This window comes from Paramormyrops kingsleyae, chromosome 12, assembly GCF_048594095.1.
Source record: "Paramormyrops kingsleyae isolate MSU_618 chromosome 12, PKINGS_0.4, whole genome shotgun sequence".
Taxonomy (NCBI): domain Eukaryota; kingdom Metazoa; phylum Chordata; class Actinopteri; order Osteoglossiformes; family Mormyridae; genus Paramormyrops; species Paramormyrops kingsleyae.
The window spans coordinates 24,822,913-24,845,364 of record NC_132808.1 but is presented as its reverse complement, the minus strand read 5'-3'; the positions used below and the strand labels follow the sequence as shown (position 1 = coordinate 24,845,364).

Below are 22,452 nucleotides of genomic sequence, written 5' to 3'. Positions count from 1 at the left end.
GCACAGGTAATTCCGTAATTTGGAACTGGTTTGGTTTTGATGCAGCAGACGAAACACAGACGAAGCCTTGCTGCAAAATATGTTTCAAGGCTGTTGCTACTGGAAGCAGCAGTACAACAAATCTTTTCCAGCACCTGAGGAATAAACATCCCGAAGAATGGGAGAAGTGCAGCCGGCTCCGTAGCGAAAACAGCTCCTCTAGCACTCCTGCTAAAAAGCAAACTACACTTCCTGAGAGCTTTACAAACTGTGTACCTTATGATAAGAACGGAGCGCGATGGAAAGCGATTACAGAGGCGATCACGTTTTATATTGCCACAGACATGCTGCCAATTTATTCTGTCGAAACTTTCGAAACTTTAATCACATGCTGAAAGTATTAGATGCGAGGTACGTTGTCCCCAGTCGCAAGTATTTCGCCGATGTAGCGCTGCCTCACCTGTACAATACAACTCGGGAAAAGATCCGCAGTGAGCTGGGGGAGATGCAGTTTTACTCAGCCACAACGGACCTGTGGTCCAGCCGGACGATGCAGCCATATCTGAGTCTGACGGTTCACTACATCAACACTAGTTGGACTAAGCGCAGCATCTGCCTTCAGACAGCGTATTTCCCCAACAACCACACTGGTGACATAATTGCCCATGGCTTAAAAGACGCTCTCAGCTCCTGGGGACTTTCGGAGGAACGACTCGTCTGCATGACAACTGATAGTGGCACCAACATCATAAAAGCCCTTAAGGACAACAACTGGCCCAGCTTGCAGTGTTTTGGCCACAGACTCCACAACGCTATAGGTAAGAGTTGGTGTAAGAATAAATAGGTGCACATTGTAAAGTACTGTTTGCTTATAATTTAATAGCCAGAACATGGTATATATTTCAACTGGTTTACACACATAGACTGGGTTACATAAATAAACCTGACTTTTCCTTAATCTGCATTCATTATACATTATGTATTAAACTGTGTTACAACTATTAAAATTGTGATAAAAGTACAAAACAATTTTGAAAACTCACGTAATCAAATATATAGTTTAACAGGGCTAGACATAAGGATTTAGGAGGGCACAGCCACTTTGGCCTTGGCTATTCATATTTTTTCTAGGGCACAAGGCCATTAAGCCTGGGCACAAGGCCAAAATCTGGAAATTTCATAGGACACCTCGGGCCTTGTGGAGGAATTTTATTTCCATAAAGGATGCATTTTTTTATTTTCAAAAAAGCAGAAACTTTGCAAAAAGGAATTGGGTCAATACTGAGTCACTAATTACCAATTACTGTAATTACCAAGTTTAGACAACCTACGCAATACGACCTTCGATTTGAGACAGAATATATATATTTATAGATATATATATAGCTTTATTTCAAAAAACAAAATCCAACAATAAAGGAGCCGTCAATATTTTTGTATTTGTTTGCTCAGAACACCCGTATTCTTTTAGTGTACATGACAATTGACTTGACGTTCGTTTTTTGCACACTGCACGCTACCAGTCCTATATCCTCCCAGCAGAGCTTGGTACTTCTCTGAGTCAAATCTGCTCTGCCTCGGCAAATGTTTTTTTACAACACCATCTGACACTTACCTGAACAAAGTAGATAATTTGCAACATTTTGCGGCAGTAGCCGCGAGTTCAGCTTGCTTTCTTTTACGTTCTCAATCTTTGCGAGGCATGGTGACAGCATAAGCAGCAGACGACAACTACACGATGATTACCGAAGAGGACACCTATCTGTTATTCGGAAACCGTCGGATGGCTTTTCCAATCAAAAAACGTAACCCCCGATGATGCACCATTGTCATTGCTGTGGCTCCATAGTAGGCTGGACGATACATACCGTACCAGCCAATCATGCGACGAACATGTACATGATCGTATTAGTCCAGAATTCATTGCGGTTCATTCAGTAGTTGGGAATTACGAGATGTGCGGGTCGACCTCGTTTCTCGTATCGAAGGTTGGGTTCGGGTTCAGTACAGATGCATCGATTGTTGACGAGGTAAAGTGGACCGTGTCATGCGCAAGTCTTTTGTGTAATGAACGTTACTTTCGGTAAAAAGGGGGCATACGACCAGACAAACATTAAAGGCAGGCCAATCTTGGCCGTAAGGTACTTCAATTTTGAGGAGGCGTGCGGCCAATTTTGAAAGGCACGACGGCCATTGGCCGCGGTGCCGCGGCTTATGTCTAGCCCTGGTTTAAGCTTAGAGTGACAAAAAATATACTAAATATCTTGTCACATTTATTACAGAGAATGGTGTGAAGGATCCAAGGATCGATCGGGCCATAGGGGTCTGCAAAGAAGCTGTATCAGCCTTCTCCTACAGCTGGAAAAAAAGGCGAGACATGACAGAGGTGCAGGCTGAGCTTGGACTTCCCCAGCATCTTTTGATCTCAGAATCCCCAACACGTTGGGGGTCTCGTCAAAAGATGATTGAGCGCTTTCTTGAGCAAGAGAAGGCAATAACTCGTGTCCTGGGTGCGGACAAGAAAACGCGTCATCTTGTTCCCACGTGGCAAGATTTGGAAGTATTAGAAGCCACCAACAAAGCAGTGAAACCTCTCCAGGACTTCACTGATGCACTGTCAGGGGAATCATATGTCAGTGTGTCATGCATCAAACCAGTGCTGCATTTGTTTAAAACAAGTCTCCTCCTGCCAGAGGAGGAAGATTTGGAGCTAACAAAAACAATCAAAGCTAACATCATGCGTTACCTCGAAAGTAAATACTGTGATTTGGAGAAAGAGGAACTTTTGGACATGGCCACACTTTTAGACCCGAGGTTCCGTACAACCTACATTGATGCAAGCAAACTGGAAGTTGTCAAAAAAAGAGCGGTGTCTGAGATCTCTGTTCTCTGCAACTCTACCACAGAGGAAGCTGGTCCCTCAGCTGTTCAAAAGAACACCCCACCAAAAACGAAAATGACTCTGGGTGCCTTCTTTAAAAACAGTGCACCATCCATCACGCCACACCCACAATCTGAGAAAACAAAAATTGAGACTGAGCTTGCAACGTATTTCCTTATTCCAGACATAGAGCCAGACACAGATCCTCTTGAATGGTGGACGCTGCATCAGCCCAACTTTCCAAGGCTAAGCTTACTGGCTAAAAAATATCTTTCTATTCCAGCCACTAGTGCCCCCTCAGAGAGGGTATTTAGTAGGCCTGTCACGATAACAAATTTTGCTGGACGATAAATTGTCCAAGAAATTATCGCGATAAACGATAATATTGTCCATCTGAGACCATTTTCATCTAGAATAATGATAATGGCATAATAATGCACATACGCCTTTCAAAATTCAGAAATGTTTATTTTTAGACTATTTAACACTGAAAATGGAAAACATTTTAAATATCCACAATAACAATGAACAAAACAACCAAAAACAATAAAAGCAATGGACCCTCAGTCTCTGTTAACAAAAAATGCACTTGAATAAATACCAAAAACAATAAATAAAATGGATGTAAACAAAATTGCACTTCAAAAAATATTAAACAATAGGCTCAACCAAATTTTCAAAACCCATTCCCATCCCGTTCAGTCCCGTGGGATGTCATTCCCGTACAGTCCCATTCCTGTCAAATTTCAAAAAATCTTCTACCGCTCCCATGTTTTTTATATATTTCCGTTAGCGCTTGTTTTCCGCGACCAGAGTGGCAGATATTTTTGACTAGGGTCCTGGGAAAGTTGCACCAGCATCATACTGGTGCATGCCATGGCAGAATTTCAGAATAGAAAAATACGCAGGACTTTATTTAATGTGCGGTTAGACGCTGTTAGAGACAGTTAATTTATCTGTGACAAAGCTCTCCAGTGAGTGTCATGTCCCGATCGTCCGCTCTTTCCGTGTGCCACGCCCCCTCGTTAACCCTGTGTGGATTCCCTGTGTTTACCAGCTGTTACTGATTGTTGTCAAACTTGTCATTAGTCCATTGTATTTAGTCCGTGTTTCCGTTTGTTTCTCCAGTCCTGTCATTGTATTGTAATTCTGCTTTACCGCTAGTGTGTGTTCCTTTTGCTCATTAAACCCCGCATTTCCCCGATCGATCCTATATGTCTCCTCGCCTCTGCTTCCCCGGTCAGCGTTGTGACAGTGAACCTACTTCCATGCTGCAATGTGAACATTTGCCATGTTCCTAAAAATTCTGTTTATTGCACAGTGTCTGACCACACAGACCTAGATCATACTGGACATATCAACTGGACATATTTTCCACTATTACAGATTGATGTCTTGCATATACTGATTTTATCGATTACTCAAGAACATACAATATAATTAATATCAATTGTTTTCACTGTAAAAATAATTCCCATGGTTGTTCATATTCTCATTCTTACTTAATATTTACTTTTTATTATACTACGGGACCGTTGAATGCTTGAATCTGATTGGCTGACGAACCTTCTGAGGTGTGCAATTATTTTCAGGGAAACGCACGGCGAACGTAGTTCCAGGCAGCTCTCTTGACCGCATTACAGTTCCATATCACTTCGCATAGTTAACTGTAATAACGGAAATTAGCATACAGTACCTATACAGCACACAGGACTAACAAAAACAACAACATGACAGACGATTTTCCGAAAGTAAATTTTAATATTTACGGTGAATATGAAACTTTCAACAACTGGGCTGCAGCAGTATTAGACAGTCCAGATGAAAAACAACATAAACGGAAGCGGACATCAAAGGCAGCCGGCAACGACAAAAGACATAAAACGATCAGCGAAGAACAGCTAGACAGTTAGCCTAGTGTAGCAACTTAAAGGCTACACATGACATTTCTCACTAGCGAGGTAATAACAGCGCTGCATCTTAAAGCAGACTTACAGTTTAGAGACGGTGCTTCAGAACACTGTTGAGGGACACACAGAGGTAGCCTAATTCATACAAGCTCTCTCTCTCTGTTTCTCTTTCTCTGTGTCTCTGTCTCTCTCGCTCTCTTTCTAATAACTTCATTATTAACTGCATTAGTCTGCTATCAACGGCTCAAGCCTCCATTGCCAGCTTTAAAATGACGTTTTGGAACTAGCAAAAGAGTCGGATGAGATGCGGAAGAAATAATCCTACTCACAATAGCGATTTAAGTAGAAAAACCGGACGAATCCCTTGAAATATATCATCTGATCGATGTCTTGAGGTGTGGCAACCGTAGTATAAGCGGAATAATTGACTCCGGACCGTTGAATTATTAGAAAAATAATGCACACCCGAGGTGTAACGGAATAAGCGGAATAACCACCTCGGGTGTGCATTATTTTTCTAATAATTCAACGGTCCGGAGTCAATTATTCCTTACATAATATATATAACGAACCGAATCAGGCTTAATCAAGATAGGTGATCTATCACTTTAACGATCCCCAAAATTAACCTCCTGGACCGGACAAATACTAATTAACGAATGATTAAACATTATATGCGTCTCTTTTTGTATATGTTTTCTAAATAAGACCGCGTGCCCATACCCAACTGTAATAGCGATTAAAGCGATCTATTCTTTAGTATTTATGTTAAAGACATTTATTTTATTACTGTTGTGGGATTAATCTTTGGGAACACTTAAATTTAATAAGCACAAAAACACATGACATAAACACGACTGTATTTTGTGTTTTACGGCTTTTTTGGAGGACACCGACTCCGCTGTTGTGAGAATTACTGACTGTCTCGTTGTTCGAATTCGTGATTCCCCCCGCTCGCGTACCTCCTACAGCCTCTTGCGTACCCCAGGGGGTACACGTACCCTAGTTTGGGAACCGCTGTCCTACGCTAAGGAAACGAGAGTTGTCATTCAGTCGCGGATAACAAACAAGTATGCAAATGAAATTATCGCGGCCGGAAAAATTATCGAGGTCATTTTTTTTATCGTGCGTTTAATCGATTTATCGACTATCGCGACAGGCCTAGTATTTAGTGTGGGTGGGGGAATAGTTACCTGCAACCGGGCCTGCCTTAAGCCAGAGGTTGTGGACAGGCTCATCTTTCTTGCAAAAAATGTTTAGAATGAGCATGCACAATGTTTCAGAGATCTAACAAGCAAGTGTTTTGTTGTTATAGATAAAAGTTTACATTTGTTCATTCTTTGAGCAGGCTATATGTCTGCCACAGGCATGTTTCATTTTTTATATTCACACTATACTGAGAAGAGTTTATTTTTTTTAACTGTAATGTTATATGTTACAAAATTTGTAATTATCTGATTTCTTGAACAGAAAATTTAAGCTACTGTGAAGCTGTTGCACTTTTGCTTAAACCTGGGTTAAAGCTTGAAATTGTTGAATGACAGAGCCTCATTTACTTTTTGTTTTGGGATTCTACGCATTTTAACTCTTGAGGACAATCATAGCAATAAAGTTGCACTTTTGACACTATATCTGATGTCTGCAGCCATTTTTTAAGTGCATTGGAAAAAAAAATCGAAAATCGAATCAAAACTCGAATTTTTCTTTAAAAGTCAAAGATTTTTTTTTTAGGCAAAATCGCCCAGCCCTATGGTATAGCGCTCCATACAATTAATGGCAGAGCATGATTCATCCAATGCGTGCAGCATACCTGTCAGTTCTTCCGTTAGCAATTCATGACAGAGCACAATAGATTGTTTTGAGGGTTCAACATTCAGCTGAAATTGGACAGACCGGGGGGGCAATAACATCATGGCAGTCTGTAAAAGACTTGGATGGCTTTATAGGAACCCATACTGCATGTACTGACTGGTCAAGGAAGGATGCCGAGGCCGTGATGAGTAGCGGTATGGTGTAATATTTACTAGTCGGCATCCCGCTCCGTACGATCCCGATGTGTGCCACGCCCCCCTCATTACCTCGTGTTCAGCCCTGATTGTTCTCACCTGTTGCCTGTTCCGTTTACCTAGTCCTGTGTATATTAGTCCGCGTCTCCCCATGTCTGCCAGATCCGGCATTGTATTGTCTCGTGATTGTCCGTGCTTGCCTGTTTTAGTTCATTAAACCCAGTTTACCTGAAGTCCTGGCTTGCGCTCCTGCTTCCCTGCTTGCCTCCGTCACCGAACGTGACACTACCCTTCCATGGCTTGTGAGATAAGAAAGCCCCCCTTCTGCCTGCCTGGTCGATCATTTCTAGCCGCTATTTAGGTGCTTCCTCAAATCTTGTTGCCTAAATGACTTATGTCACACTAATACTAATTAAAAATTTCACTATAACAAAACGATCCTTATACATTTCAAGAAAAACGTAAACTATATATGTCTGGTGTTTTTTTATTCAGTTTGATAATCAACCTCTAAAGGCCACTTCTTTAAATTTCTTAGCAAAATAGCGAAAGAACAGTTACTGATAAACTGTTTTATTCCTTGTTTGAATCATCAGTGGCTATGCCCTGCTCATTTTCAAAGAGAGTGACATGTCGCCTCTTGACTAAACTTTTGTAAAGCACGTGTAAAGCTACCCTTAAAGCACTTTGAATAAAATGTTTCATAGCATGTTTTATACTTATTTTAAAATAACACATTACCAAAAAAAAAGGTAAAATAACAAAAATATATACTAAATTCTTGACCGTCCCCCGTACCTCCCCATCAACCCATCCTTGTCTCGTGCTAAAACTTCACACTTCTGCATGCCTGGGTGCCTTGTAACAGCTACAGTGTGAATCAGTATCCTGTAATGTGTTGTAAAACAAAACTAGCCCATATCATTTCACCATAAAACATGATGACAGTGTTTTTACCATTAGAAAATGCATTATTTAAAATAGCACGTTGACAAGCACAACTAATGTTTTTTATCCCTTAAATTAAGATAACTAAGGCATTATTCTACCAAAGTTTTAAAAATGTTTCGATGTATGTTGATATATACTGCTGACTAGTTCCTACCGTTCTTGTTGCCTAATTGATTTATATTACACTCATCCTAATTTAAAATTTCCCTATGACAAAACAATCTTTATGCAATTTTAAGAAAAGCGTTAACTATATATGTCTGGTGTTTTTTTATAAGGCGCGTGAAGTTGTGGCGGCTAGGTGCCCTGTAATACCCATTTTGTTAAGGCGCACCTACTGTCGGCTTGAGAAAATTACAAGTTTCGCCGGCCTACCCTTGAGAGCGCGCTTGTGCGCGTACCCGTGGCTTTGCGGCGCTTGTGGGCTGTTCGCCTTACTTCTGTAGTTAAGGCTGAATTTTTATACCAATTTAGCTGTATTTGTTAAAGTTTTTTATACCTTTAAACATTAACAAAAATAGTTAATGTCTTCAGTAGCTAAACCCGTTCTCCCATTGTGCCCATTAGCTGCCTGGCATATCAAAAAAACAATTGAAACAATGCTAGACCGTATAATTTCACCCTAAAACATACTGGCTACGCTTTTATTGACATAAAATAGCGCATTTGCTTAAAATAACAAAATTGTTTTTACCCTCTTTCATCTCTAGCTAGAAAAGATTGACGAGCCCCAAAGCACGGTTAAAATTACGCTGCCAAAAGTTTTGTTATCCTTTAAACGCATTTAAACCAGTACATTAATAAACATCTGTAATGTATTTTATTCTTTTAAAGACTAATGGTCACCGTTTTGCTGGCATGTACTGTACCGTATATGCTATGGCTCAGCAAAATACAAGTAAATACATCTTTTAAGATGTTTATTCCTTGTGGTTAGCCGTCCGTTGATGAAATTAGCTAAATGTTGCTAAACAGTCGGGACTTGTGGTGTTAGAGTCCGACTTTTATTTTAATTAGAAATAGATTATTTTATACTGTTTACAAATAAGTCAGATTAACAAGTAGAGTTAATGTGCGTTCTGTCAGGATGGGTGCGTTCTTCTCGCAATCCAGGGTGCCGCGGTTTATGATATTAAGACAAATGTTTAATATCTTGGGGACGATAGCGCTTGGCTCTTCGACGCCACCTTATGTTAAAGCATATTAATTCTGCCCTAAAACTTATTGTTTAGGCTGTTCACATTGCGACAGTGTTGCATGCTGGGACATATGCAAATAGGCCGGACCGCGCTTTGCTTTTCGGCGCCACCTTATGGTAAAACACATGAATTCAACCCTCGCTTGACTCTTCGGCGCCGCCTTGTGTTAGAACACAGTGGTTCAGCCCTAAAACTTATTGTCTAGGCCAGAGGTCACTAACAGGCGGACCGCGGGGCGGGTCCGGACCCAGAAGCTGTCACATACGGACCCGGACCGATAGCCAAAACATTACGTTATTATTTAAAACCTTCTATTTTAACCGGCGTAGCGTTTGTAGTCTTTTCGGTAGTGGTTTAGCAGTAGAGCCGCCGTTTCCCACGCCAATGAACGTCAAACGCCTTTGAAAGCCAAGCAAGACGTAGTTCGGCGTATGCAGTCCTATGTCTGCGCTAATGTGCCGTTAGTGTTAGTAGTAGCATCGAAGCTAAAACCACAACCAAAAAGCCGTAATGTTCCTAACAGAGTGACTGGTCTGTCCTGAAATCGTAAAGCTGAACAGTTTTCAAATACAGTATGTATTATATAACAATAGGCAACTTAAATATAGATCACACTAAATAGTTAGACATTATGATCTTCCGGACCTTTGCTTCAAGAAGTTTTCTCTAACTGGACCTCTTTAAATTTTAGTTGAATACCCCTGGTCTAGGCTTTCACATTACCTCCAGTAGAGCATGCTGGGACATATGCAAATAGCCGCAGCACTTCTGGGGTACATTTTAAAGGATTACCCAGCGTTATTCGTTGATTCTTTTTGTCTAAAATGTTTAGGGCGCTTTACTTTATTATTCACATTGGTAGAAAAGTGCTTCAATACTTTAAAAAACGTCACGGTTAAGGGGACTTATTTGAAATAACATGGCCGCGACCTTCCGTGCATGGCCGCTGTCATATGCTTGACAGGCACGTTTGATGTTTTAGCCCTTAAAAATAATATACCCATTGCATTATTCTAACATATGGTATGTTGCTAAATACCGTTCACCAGTTCCTACAGCTATTAAATGTATTTAAATAAAATCGGGCATCTTGTTTAAAATAAAACTAACACAATACAAGTAAATGCATCTAGGTCTAGGCTGTTCACATACATTGTATTAAACATTGCGTTAAAACAGCACGTTCATGTTAAAGAGAATTATTTCTAGTTTAAAACTAGCAGCAGGCCGGCTTTTAACCACCACCGCTTCTGGGGTCATGCCGTACGCTCATTTTACCAGCGGCAAGGCACTACTACCCAGAAAACCCACGCGACATAGGTCCATTGAATCTTAAGTCCAACGCCTTAACCACTCTGCCACCCTGGTGAACATGGCACATGTACATACATTTTGTCAATTTAAAAAATACTATTACAAATCGACATTTATTTAATTTAGAAATATGTTATTTATACTATTTAGAAATAAGTCAGATTAACAAATAGAGTTAATGCGCATTCTGTCAGGATGGTGGCGTGCTCACACAATGTGGGTGTGTCCGAAATCGCGCACTTGCCTCAGTGCACTGAGATGTAGGGCGTAGTGCACACTGCGCACTTCCTCCTGTAGTGCACACTACCATGGGTAAGTGCTGTCATAAATGGAACACTAACGTTTTGCACTTACCGGAAGTGACGGACTAGCATTTGATCGCGATTCTCCAGCGCCCCAAAATATTTGCCGTGTTTTATTTACAATGAATTTCCTTGTGGTTTTATTTGCGTGTATATAACTTATCTACGACCGCCTAACCGGCTAAAAAACTGCTAACATTTACGTGTGCGAACTCTTCCAAGCCGATATAATCGCAAACTCAAAATTATCTATAACTGTCGTCAGAGAGTGACAGGCTACACACCGAAGTATACATCAGTAAAATAATTTTATTAATGTTACATTTATATGACGCAGTTGCCTCCGAATGAGCTTGCGTGTCTGTGTTGTCCGCCATTATTTAAACTTGCCGAAAGTCCCTCCCCTTCCGCTACGTAGTCAAAATGGCGTCCGTTTAGTGCGAGTAGTGTCCATCGTTCTGCACTGCGTTTTCTGGCCGTTTTCAGTGCACCATCCGGGTACTTTCAGTGCACTTAATTTTGGCTTAGTTGTCAGTGTGAACGCACTACGCCCTAAAATCGCGCACTAAAAGTGCGCAAGTGCGCGATTTCGGACACACCCTTAGTCTTGAGACTACAATTTCCGCCCGTCGCCATTTTGAACGTGTTTACGCCCCTCCCCTTCCCCCCAGCGATCGCCCATTTCCCACGGTACTTTGGACCAGGCAGTCAGCACACGGCTTCGCTCCGTTGCGGGGCTAAAATGTTTGCTTCAACCTAACACTGGTAAAAGTTTTTCTTGTTCTTCTATAAATACGTTGGTTAAATGTAATGGGTTTAAAATGTTTGTGCTCTTTTCACATTTGCTCTTTTGTGCTTGTTTAAAAGTTAAAAGTTTGGGACGTGTCGTTTGTGCTTAACACGGTGTTTCGATCGGAGCATGTCTCTGCTTGTTTAAATTCCGTCTGCTTTTCTTTCTTTCTTTTAAAAGTTAAAGTTTGGGATTGTGGCGTTTGTTTAAAATACGGTGTTTCGCTACTTGTTTAAATTCCGTCTGCCTTTCTTTCTTTTAAAAGTTAAATTCCGCCTGCTTTTCTTTCTTTTTAAATGTAACACTAAAGTTTTGCCCTAGCTTACGTTCATCCTGCTATATGTTTTATTATTCCTTAAAAACGTTAAAAATAATACATTAATAAAATACATGTAATGTATTTTTATTCTATTAAAGTTTAACAAACCACCAAACACTACGGCCCCCTATCGGCAGCACGTGGCATAAGCATGTATACCATTTGGCCAAAACCCCTGTTTGCTTAAAATACGGTGTTTCGCTACTTGTTTAAATTCCGCCTGCTTTTCTTTCTTTTAAAAGTTAAGTTTGGGACTTGTCGCTTGTTTAAAATCCGCCTGCTTTTCTTTCTTTTTAAATGTAACACTAAAGTTTTGCCCTAGCTTACGTTCATCCTGCTATGTTTTATTATTCCTTAACGTTATTAAAAATAACACATTAATAAAATACATGTAATGTATTTTTATTCTATTAGTTTAACAAACCACCAAACACTACGGCCCCCTATCGGCAGCACGTGGCATAAGCATGTATACCATTTGGTCAAACCCCCCCCCCCACCGACCAATCAGAACAAAGTGAATCAAAACGTTTATGACGTCAGAGATGGGAGAGAGCTTTAAGCTCCGCCCAAGGCACCAGGTAGCCTCTCTGACCCTTGATAAATTAAAAGTGAACTGCGTTTGTGGAACAACATGAGGGTAAGTTTAGAGATGGAGGTAGGTTGAGTCTGACTTTTTTGGGAAACTTTCATGGAATACCCCCCATGTCTGTCCACTAAGTCAGTCTTCCTTCATGTCCTGAAGTGTTCCAAGAACACCCGAACGACCGATTTGTCATGAGCTTCGGTTTCTGTATTAGTCTATTAGTCTATTCGATGAAGGAATCGAACTTACGGTTTTCAGACACTCGGTCGGTGACTCAAACGAATGGTTTGCAAATCGATCCCAAGAGCCCTCGTGGAGTTTACTGTGGAAATGCAGTTACGATGTTAAAAGGAATAAAATAAACGCAGCTGTTCATCATTTATCACAACAGTAAATTATTGCACTTCTATATAATAAAACTATATGTATTTAATCAAATACAAAGATATTTCTTAACTTTGATGTTTACATAACACATGCAAGTTTACTCATGCTCATTGTATGTGTGGTTGTATTGGTAATATTGCAGTTGTTAACTGTGATGCAGTCCTTGATACTCATGCACATGAATTCGGCTTAAGTAAAGAAAATAAGAACTATATATATATGTGTTTATTCAGCATCAACACCCTTTCTGCTTTTTATATATTGTTTTTTTTATTGTGAATAGTCAAGCTGAAAATTTTTGTTGAACACCAGCGCCATCTTTCAGTCAAATAACGTAACCTTGAGACACCGGTCGATTTATTATCTGATCCCATGATTCGTTGAGTCATACGGTCAGGTGCAAAAAGAAAGACGAAAAAAAAATAGTGAATCATAGAATCAATTTTAGAATCGATTCATTTCAACGGACAGTTCGAAAGAATCGAATCAGTTAATTAAGTCGAACTTCCCATCACTAATGTTTTCCGGAGTTTTCTTCAGTGTCCGAGATTGGATGTAGGCTTAAGTTTATTGGGATTCCTAATTCTGTCATATACTTTTCGTAGTAAATCGTCACCACGCCTTCCCAGATCTTCGTAAAATTATAATATTTTCTCCGATTTACATATTATAGCCAGCTGATTTCGGAGTGGTGAGGACATTTTGCACCGCTCGGTCAGTTACAAGTAGTGAAGTGAAGGGCAGACAACTGCAGAGCCAAAATGAACTTGGGTGAGGGTGAAGACTATCGCTACCGAACGGAACAATATTGTGATATTAGTCGCCTTTGCGCTGTTACGCGTACGAATGATTTAAAACTGAGAACCTCCCCCCCCAAAATTGTTTTTCTTTATTTTTTGTAAGTACTTGAAGTTGTTTTCTTGTTAAATGCATATATACTGATATTGCATTAAAAATCATATCTCAAACCCTCTTCTCTATCCATTGGGGCTCTTTGTAAATCTTGGGTCAGACATTTAGGATAAAATTGCTTTTTGCTTTAAATGGTTTCCAACCTCTGATCTATACTTAGTTATATGACTAAGTAATATGTAATATTTAGCAGGTCAATGTGCCGATCTGTTGTTGGGCTTGAGTTTTTCTTAAGCGATGAAGGGTTTCTGATGACCTTTGGACAATCTTTGTTTATTTTTGGTAATTGATTTCCAATACTAAATGCATGTATTTGCATAAAGCAATAATTATGGCTGCAACTAACGATTATTTTGATAATCGATTAATCTGTCGATTACTTTTTCGATTAATCGGATGGGGGGGGGGCAAAAAACAATTTGATTTCCAGCAATTTTTTATAACCCAGTCTGTCTTTGTACAAAAGTTGTTTCCAGCAACTCACATAAAAAACAAATGTATGCTACATTAAGAGTATACAAAAAAATTAATAATTTGTAGCAGCTGAATCAACGTAATGAAATACACAAAATCTTGTTTTATAAAGTGCAACCAGCATGGTGCTTTAGATAATGTATTCAGTACTCCAGTTTTTCAATGTAAAAGCACAGACTACCGCTGCTGCTACTAAGAATATTATTAAATAATTGTCTAATGTTATTTAATGTTGATACACATATATGACAGGGGGAGAGAGCACGCCAGCGAGTCTGTCTGCATTTATTACGGACAAATAAAGTAAACATTTATTGCGAAGAAAAAGCCTTTTCCGCATCTTACGCTAAAAATTACTGAGCAACGCAAATAAGACGATTGGTGACGAAAAACCCGTGAACGGCAGGCGGCAAATTTTGTTTTAAAACGTGTCCGGTTGTTTCAGCATACTACAGTGATGAACTGTAAATAAGATAAATAACATAAGGCTATTTAGTTTGTTTAATAAAAGGACAAGATATAAACCTGTTCTATCGGAAAGGTAGCCTTAAATGACTTCTGTTGCGATCTGGAGCTATATAGAAAATGAAATTAAATAAAATTTACTTGGGGCGCCCACCTAATAGAATGGTAGGGTAAACACGTTGTGGTATACTGTATGTAGCCGCATTTCTAGCCCCATAATAGCTGATTGTGTTGACAACCACGACTTCCCCTGCGTTCATTTAAACACATGTGCGTGTATGAAGGGACGGGGCGGGTAACGCGGCCGGCAGTAACGCCATTGGTTGCAGTTATTAGTTATCCAATCCGACAGTAAACGGCTCATTAATAAGAATATTCTGAGTTATGGTCTCGAAATAAAATCCCGAGTCCTTGACAAGAACGAGTACAAATACGGCTGCTTCAAAGACAAGATCGAGACCTTCAAAAACTGGTCTTGAGTACTACAACATTTGATATTACTATAAAATTCTTTCGTGAAGAAATGAAGCAGTGGTGTAGTGGTAACAAGAAATTTAAGGTGGGTAAACTAGGCTATATGCACAGCAGTAAAAACGGTGGGTAACTATATCATTAACATTAGTGATCTTAAAAAAGGTGAGTAAAAGCTGTTTTGTAAATTTAAAAGGTGCGTAAATGGCGTTTATGTGCATTTACTTTTTTCTTTTATGGTGGTCGGCATCGGTTTATGTGCATTACTGCCACCGCGGCTTTGGTTAGCTTACTGCTCCCAAATTAGGAGGTTGCCACTGTACTTATGTGTATAATAAGGTAGACCCAACTAATCGATTATTAAATTAGTTGGCAACTATTTTAATAATCGATTTTAATCGATTAAATCGATTAGTTGTTGCAGCCCTAGCAATAATGCCTTGCCAACTCTAATATTGATAAGAAAAAATCCCTTAATGGTATTTATGTTGAATAAATTCATGATTTAATTTGCGATTCATTTATGATTAACTATGGACAGTTGTGCGATTAATCACGATTAAATATTTTAATCTATTGACAGCCCTAATCTTTTCATGGATAACAAGGTAACCAAGAGGTAAGAAACAAATTGGATGATATTGTTTTGAGGGTATTCTATGGCTGATTTAAGACATGTCTAACATAAGAGATAGGAACAGAAAGCTAACACAATCTGAAGGTTAATTACTTATTAGTTATAATAGAAAAATAATTAAATATATATGATGATTAATATATTAATGCATACATTTATAATTAAATATTGCATATCTAACTGCATTCCAGTGTTAAGTGGAACTTCCTTCACAGTTTAAAATCTCAAATGAAAAATTATTATATTTTGCTTTCTTTTACAATCTATATATTTCTACCTCAAACCAACATAAAACCAAAGCATGTTTTCATATGTGTATAATATTAATAGCGGCACAATCACATTAAAAATGTGGACCAAAAATGTGGACCAACCTGCAAGAATTAGACTTGCACTTGTGAAGAACTGGATCTTGTTCTTTCTCTCTGTCAAGCAGAATGTCGATGAGCTGAGCAGAAGTCAAGTGTGAAGAATGAAGTCAACTAACAGCAGCCTTTATATAACAGAATACTTTTACTTTCATTCTGAATGGTGCCTGTTGTTCATCAGTGTTTCCCTTACCATTATATTAGGGGGGTGCCCCGCCCCTCCAAAGGCCCCCCCTTGAAGGTCACAGTAATTTTATTTTATTTTCTATATAGCACAAGATCACAACAGAAGTCATTTAAGGTTACCTTTCCTTTTATCAAACAAATAGCCTTATGTTATTTATCTTATTTACACAACAGCTTGTCATTTTTGTCTCTACACAGACATGTGCACGCACAAGCAGGTGAGCACACTCCCACCAGTGGACAGAGAGTGCATGTCAGAAAATATGTCGTGTCATCCACCTGAAAAGCAGACAAAAATATCTCCTTTTTTTGGTACCTCAGAACTCGAAATTAATCCGTTCAGAACTCCGGACCGAATCCTAAAAAGTTCGAGTTCTGATCGAATTTTCCCCATAAGCAATAATGGAAAACCAATTAACTGGTTCCTGGCCACAAATTACACCAAAATATGTTTTTTAGCATTTAAATGCAAAATGAACCGGACAAAACAAGAAAAGCATATACTGTATTAAACACATCTAAGCACATTTATCAAAACAGTAATTTTTAAAGTAAGAAAATAAACATATCCAAATAATGTGTAAAGTTAAAAAAAAGCCCAATGTAGTAATAATTACTGTTACTGTCTATCATTGTCTAAATGTATTTTTGCTGTCTAAATATATGTATTCAGCTAGTGTAAACATGCACGATGCTATCACAGCGAATGCGAGGCTGAGACTGAAGCGTTACCCTTTGTTTCTGTGTGACTCATTTCCCCGCGCGTACAAATTACCTTAGGTTGGCGTTCACGGTTTGACTTCTGAGATTCAGATCCAGTTCTAGGTAAAAAAAAATTTCGAACTGGTTGGTCCAACTTTTAAGAAATTCGAGTTCTAATGAGTTCGAGAACTGAGGTACCATTGTATTAACTGAAGCCACTCCAAATCACCCCACCGCCTTGATTCTGTTTGCCAGCTGATTCTTTGCAGAAACTTTGAATTGTTGGCCAGAGCCAAAGGGAGTGAAAGTGGGTATCTGGGATGCGTAATGCACACTTTGAACATGTGTCCGTTTCTAGAAAACCCATATACATCTTGTGCTGGGTGATGTGTGCTCTGTGAATTATCTTATATTGAATTAGTTGCAGGTTAGTGTTTTTAGTCATAGTGAAGCTGTTCTTGCATATTTGGGTCCAGAATTCAGTGTTTGTTGTAGATGATAGGTCCCTTTCCCTACATTGGATATTTGAGAGAATTTTCTTTGTGTCAGTTATTTTATTAATTTCTTCTACAAGCGGGAAAGAGAGAGAGGTTAGTAGTCACTTTGGGCGGAGCTTAGTGAGGGTCCATTTATGACAGCATAGGCGGGAGGGGTGTGTTCTTTATTCTGATTGGTCCAGGGTCATGCCCATATATGGTATTCTGATTGGTCCAGGGTCATGTCCATATATGGTAACAGATGTGCTTGACAGTTAGGTGCCATGTGGGCACATATATGTCATAATGCTAAGAGGAACATGTGGTTTTGTCAGACAGGGGCCATTAAACTTTAGGAGAATTAAAATACATTACATGTATTTATTAATGTTTTATTTTTAATTACGTTTTCAGGAATAATAAATGAATATAGAAGAATAAAAACTTTAGCAATGTTTTATTTCGGTATAAGTTTGAAGAAAGCATTTAACCAGCAAACTTTTAGGAGGAATTACCTTTCTGAACCGTCTCCAGGGCCATCCTGACAGAAATGAGAAGTAGAGATTTTAGACAGCCTAACGTTGGCAAACTGAGTTTTATGAAGCAGCTTACACTGCATGAGACCATGTGTAGCACAGATGGATGAAGAGTGAACTCTATCTAGGATACCCTTCCACTGACGATCTGAAAAAGTAGTACCAAAGTCACCAAAGTTTTTCAGGGATAGAGTAGAAACTGTAGCTATTTAAAGAGCTAATAAAATCATACATGACAGAGATAAGCTGTTTACGGTTGCAATTAAGGGTTAAAAGGCTCTGGTGGCCAGTTAGGGAAATAAGGAAGCAGCTTTTGCACAAAGTGTCTGCTTTGAAATGAATGAAACAGATGATTCTTTGGCAGGTTATACTTGACTGATAGGAATGTGAATGTTGCAAAGACCCCCATCCTCATATAAACTATTAATAGTGATGAACCAATTTTTTGCCCATTCAAGAAAGGCAGCTACAGTTTTTTTTTAAGAAAAACAGTTAATGTCTTTTCTTTAAAATTTACAAGCCTATTTCTGTCTGATTTTTCGCGATAAGACTTGTGAACGCCTAAGTGTGCTTTGGGTCTGAATACACATCGTGATCCTGACAGAAATAATTACTGTATGTCTGCTGTTACGATCCGCAGTCTAGGGTTGGGGACCGTCAGGAAAAAAACAGGGAAAACCTGACTCCCTATCCAAAACACAGAGTAAACACCACGTTGCGCAAAAACAAAAAGGCAGCCACTCCGTACGCACCAAACCAAAACAAACACACGGCAAATACACAGGGACAAGGAAAACACGGTATCCGAAGGGGCGAGCAAAGAGAATAATATGGAGCCGGGCGAGAGTTCGAAACCAGAAGAGCAAACAACCAAAGCGACAGTACCAGAAAGGGGCGAAGCGAAAGTTGGAATCCAGAAACAAAATCAGTCATACACAGTAAGGCAAAGCAGTAATCACAGGCAATCAAACAGAATTAAACGAGCAAGTGCTCTCGAGTGTCGCGAACCGCAGCTTCTTCTCTGGGGACCAGAAACAGGAAACGGTTGCAGATGGAAGGCGTGGCCAGGTCCAGGGCAGAGTCGAAGGAGCGGCGGACAAATGGGCGAGTGGGCAGGGCGTCCGAAGAACCTATAGGCATCTCCAAACTTACGGCACGTATCCAAAACTTACGGCACGTAACACTGCTTTCACAAACCTAAAGTTAAACTGTAAAGCTCTGACCCCCAGTACATTTGTTTGTGCGCATGAGCGTGAACAAACATTTGCTGAAAAAAGCGTGTTTATTAAAATAACCAACTTTATTCTGTTAAAGTTTTTAAAAATATGTTTTTGATGCTTGTTGATAAAAGCTACTCACTAGTTCCTACAGTTATTAAATGTAATTAAATAAGCCGGTCCATCTTATTTAAAATAAACTAACAAAATACAACTAAATTGTTTTATGTCAAATATATTCTTTTGTTCAGGGTCACAGTGGGTGTCTGGGCCTATCCCGGAGACTGTGGACAAGGCAGGGAACAGCCTCCTGACACAATCATGATGTGAGAATATGTCACCCAGAGTACCATACTTGCACTGTCTCATCCGTTTGCGTTGTGCCCTTGTAGGGGTTTATCTGTTTTAAGTTGCTAGGAGTACGTATCGCTGGGTTGGTCAAACTCCTTTTCGGTCGAAGTCTGCAAAAATTTGACGGCTGGCGGCCATGTTGTTTCCTCGAAACGCCAGTTGATTCAAATACGCGAATCCCCGCTAACAGCTGGTCTTATCAATCACATCACAATAGCTAGTGTGCCGGCGCATGCTTCCCCGCTGCGCACACTATCAGCCTGTCATGTCTAAACATGTAAAACGCATAAATTCAGCCTAAAACTTGATGACCACATTTTTTACCGTTAAAAAATAATGCACAATTAATGTTTTAATCCCTTAAATTATTAAAATAATCATGGCAATATTCTGTCAAAGTTTTTAAAAAGATGTTTTTGATGCTTTTTTAAAATAAACCAACAAAATACAGTGGTACCTCAGAACTCAAACTTAATCCGTTCAGAACTCCGGATCGAATCCTAAAAAGTTCGAGTTCTGATCGAATTTTCCCCAAAAGAAATAATGGGAAACCAATTAATTGGGTCCCGGCCCCAAAAAATTACACCAAATTATGTTTTTTTTTTTTAGCATTTAAACACAAAATGAACCGGATAAAACAAGAAGAGCATATACTGTACTAAACACATGTAAGTACATTTATCAAAACAGTAATTTTTAAAGTAAGAAAATAAATGTATCCAAACAATGTGTCCTGCCCCGATCGTCCGCTCCTTCCATGTGCCACACCCCCTCGTTAACCCCGTGTGGAATCCCCGATCAACTTCTGGTTGTTTCTGGTTGTTGTCATTCGTCCTCTGTATTTTGTCCGCGTTTCGGTTTATTTCCCCAGTCTGGTTATTGTATTGTCCGTTTGCGTTTTGCCTGCCTTACCTGTAATTAAACCCCGTATTCCCCGATACCCTGACGTCTGCGCCTTTGTCTCCCTTCCATCCCCGCTGGGCACCACAATATTATTATAATTAAATGTATTAATGGTTTATTATTAATGATATTAAAATAATTCATAAGAAATCTTTATTTTTACATGTATTTTATTATATAATAATTACTGTTACTGTCTATCATTGTCACGCCCCGCTCCGTCCGCTCCTGATGTGTGCCACGCCCACCTCGTTACCTCGTGTTCAGCCCTGATCGTGATCACCTGTGTCCTATTACGTCTAGCTTGTCTTTTGTGTTTAGTCCGTGTCTAAGTCCGTAGTCCCCAGTTCCGTCATTGTATTGTCATGTGCAGTGCTTTGTCCGTCAGTCTGCCTCGATTAAACCCCGTTTGTCCATATTACCGGCTCGCTCTCCTGCTTCCTTGCTCGCCTGCTGGCCGCGTGCTGACAATCATTGTCTAAATGTATTTTTACTGTCTAAATATATGTATTCAATCTATGTATTGCATGTACTGTAAACATGTAATGCAAGGCTGAGACTGAAGCGTTACCCTTTGGTTCCGCTGAGAGACGTCCCCGCGCGTACAAGTTGTCTTAGGTCGGCATTCACAGTTTGACTTCTGAGATTCAGATCGAGTTCTAGGTAATTTTTTTTCGAACTAATTGGTTCGACTTTTAAGAAATTCGAGTTATAATGAGTTCGAGAACTGAGGTACCACTGTACAACTAAATTGTTTTATTCCTTTAATCATGTTGGCTTAAAAATTCTATATTAATTTGTCACACATCGTTTAAGTTATAGTGCTTTATCCAATTTAGATAAATTTAGCTAAATGTAGCTAAAGAAACCAGGGTTGTGGTGTTAGAGATAGACTTTTATTTTAATTAGAAATAGATTATTTTATACTATTTACAAATAAGACAGATTAATAAATAGAGTCAATGCGTTTTCTGCCAGGAAGGGCTGCTGGCTGTGTACTTCCCATACACTGGGCCAGCGGTCAAATGGGGCATTATAGGGCCCCCTCGCTGCTACAGTATGTCGGCTGGTGGTCATGTCGTTTGACACCACAACTCTATATGCATGCTCTACAGGGTGAGAGAGAGAGAACATGTTGGGATATCATGTTTGGGGGTTCATGTCTCTATGCGCACGCACAACATGGGGAGAGAGAGAGCATGCTGGGATATGTCTCTACGTGCACACGCTACAGGCTGATCGAGTGAATTCTGGGAAAACTTCTCATTTCTTTCAAGAAGACCATGGAGATGGTTCGGAAAAATAATTCCTCCTAAAAAGTTGCTGGTTAAATGCTTTCTTCAAACTTATACTGAAATATTATTATAAAAACTTATATTGTATATTGACATGACTCTGGACCAATCAGAATACCATATATGGACATGACCCCGGACCAATCATAATAAAGGACACACCCCCTCCTGCCTATGACGTCATAAAAGACCCACACTAAGCTCCGCCCAAAGTGACTAGTAACCCCTCTCGGAATAGGTAGTAAACTGTTATAGACAAGGCTTACCCTGGTACGAGAGGTACTCGCTGGCCTAGGCACAAAAGGGGGGTTAGTGACCCCACACACACACACACACACACACACACACACACAGATAACAAGGGAGGCCAGCACTCTTTTATTGCCCAAAGATTTAGGGACCTACAGACAGCAGAGTCGACCTCAAGGACAGGGGTCCCTCAACTTGGCACACAACCCCCTCCCCATACATCCTGCCTTACATACCACTCACCCAACAGACCAACACCCTAAAGAAAGTTTCTTTTAAGTCGGCTTTTATATACCCTGTATATTTCTTTGCTTATGATTGCTAGTCTCAATATACAGGTTATATTTGTGTGTGTCCTTAGACAATATTAGTGTTTTGTGTGCCACCCTTATAAGCATGTTCACGGAGTATCACCTATTTTGCCCCTCACACTTAAATACTTATATAAATTTGAATAAATAAATATGTATAGCTACCACTGCATATACACTCACCTAAAGGATTATTAGGAACACCATACTAATACGGTGTTTGACCCCCTTTCGCCTTCAGAACTGCCTTAATTCTACGTGGCATTGATTCAACA

General features: G+C 39.6%; 1 protein-coding gene across 1 annotated transcript; it reads left to right on the top strand.

The window, feature by feature from the left end:
* Positions 1-367: 367 nt before the first annotated feature.
* On the top strand, positions 368-3,211 carry LOC111848101 (E3 SUMO-protein ligase ZBED1-like). Its single transcript, XM_072718471.1, has 2 exons — positions 368-797; positions 2,262-3,211. Exons 1-2 carry the CDS (start codon positions 368-370, stop codon positions 3,209-3,211), a joined length of 1,380 nt encoding a protein of 459 aa, XP_072574572.1.
* Positions 3,212-22,452: the final 19,241 nt, after the last annotated feature.

Excerpts from the sequence above, each read along its gene's own strand:
- LOC111848101 (XM_072718471.1), top strand. The coding sequence starts at position 368 with ATGCTGAAAGTATTAGATGCGAGGTACGTTGTCCCCAGTCGCAAGTAT. Across the intron at positions 798-2,261 it reads CAGACTCCACAACGCTATAG|AGAATGGTGTGAAGGATCCA; the intron begins GTAAGAGTTGGT and ends CATTTATTACAG.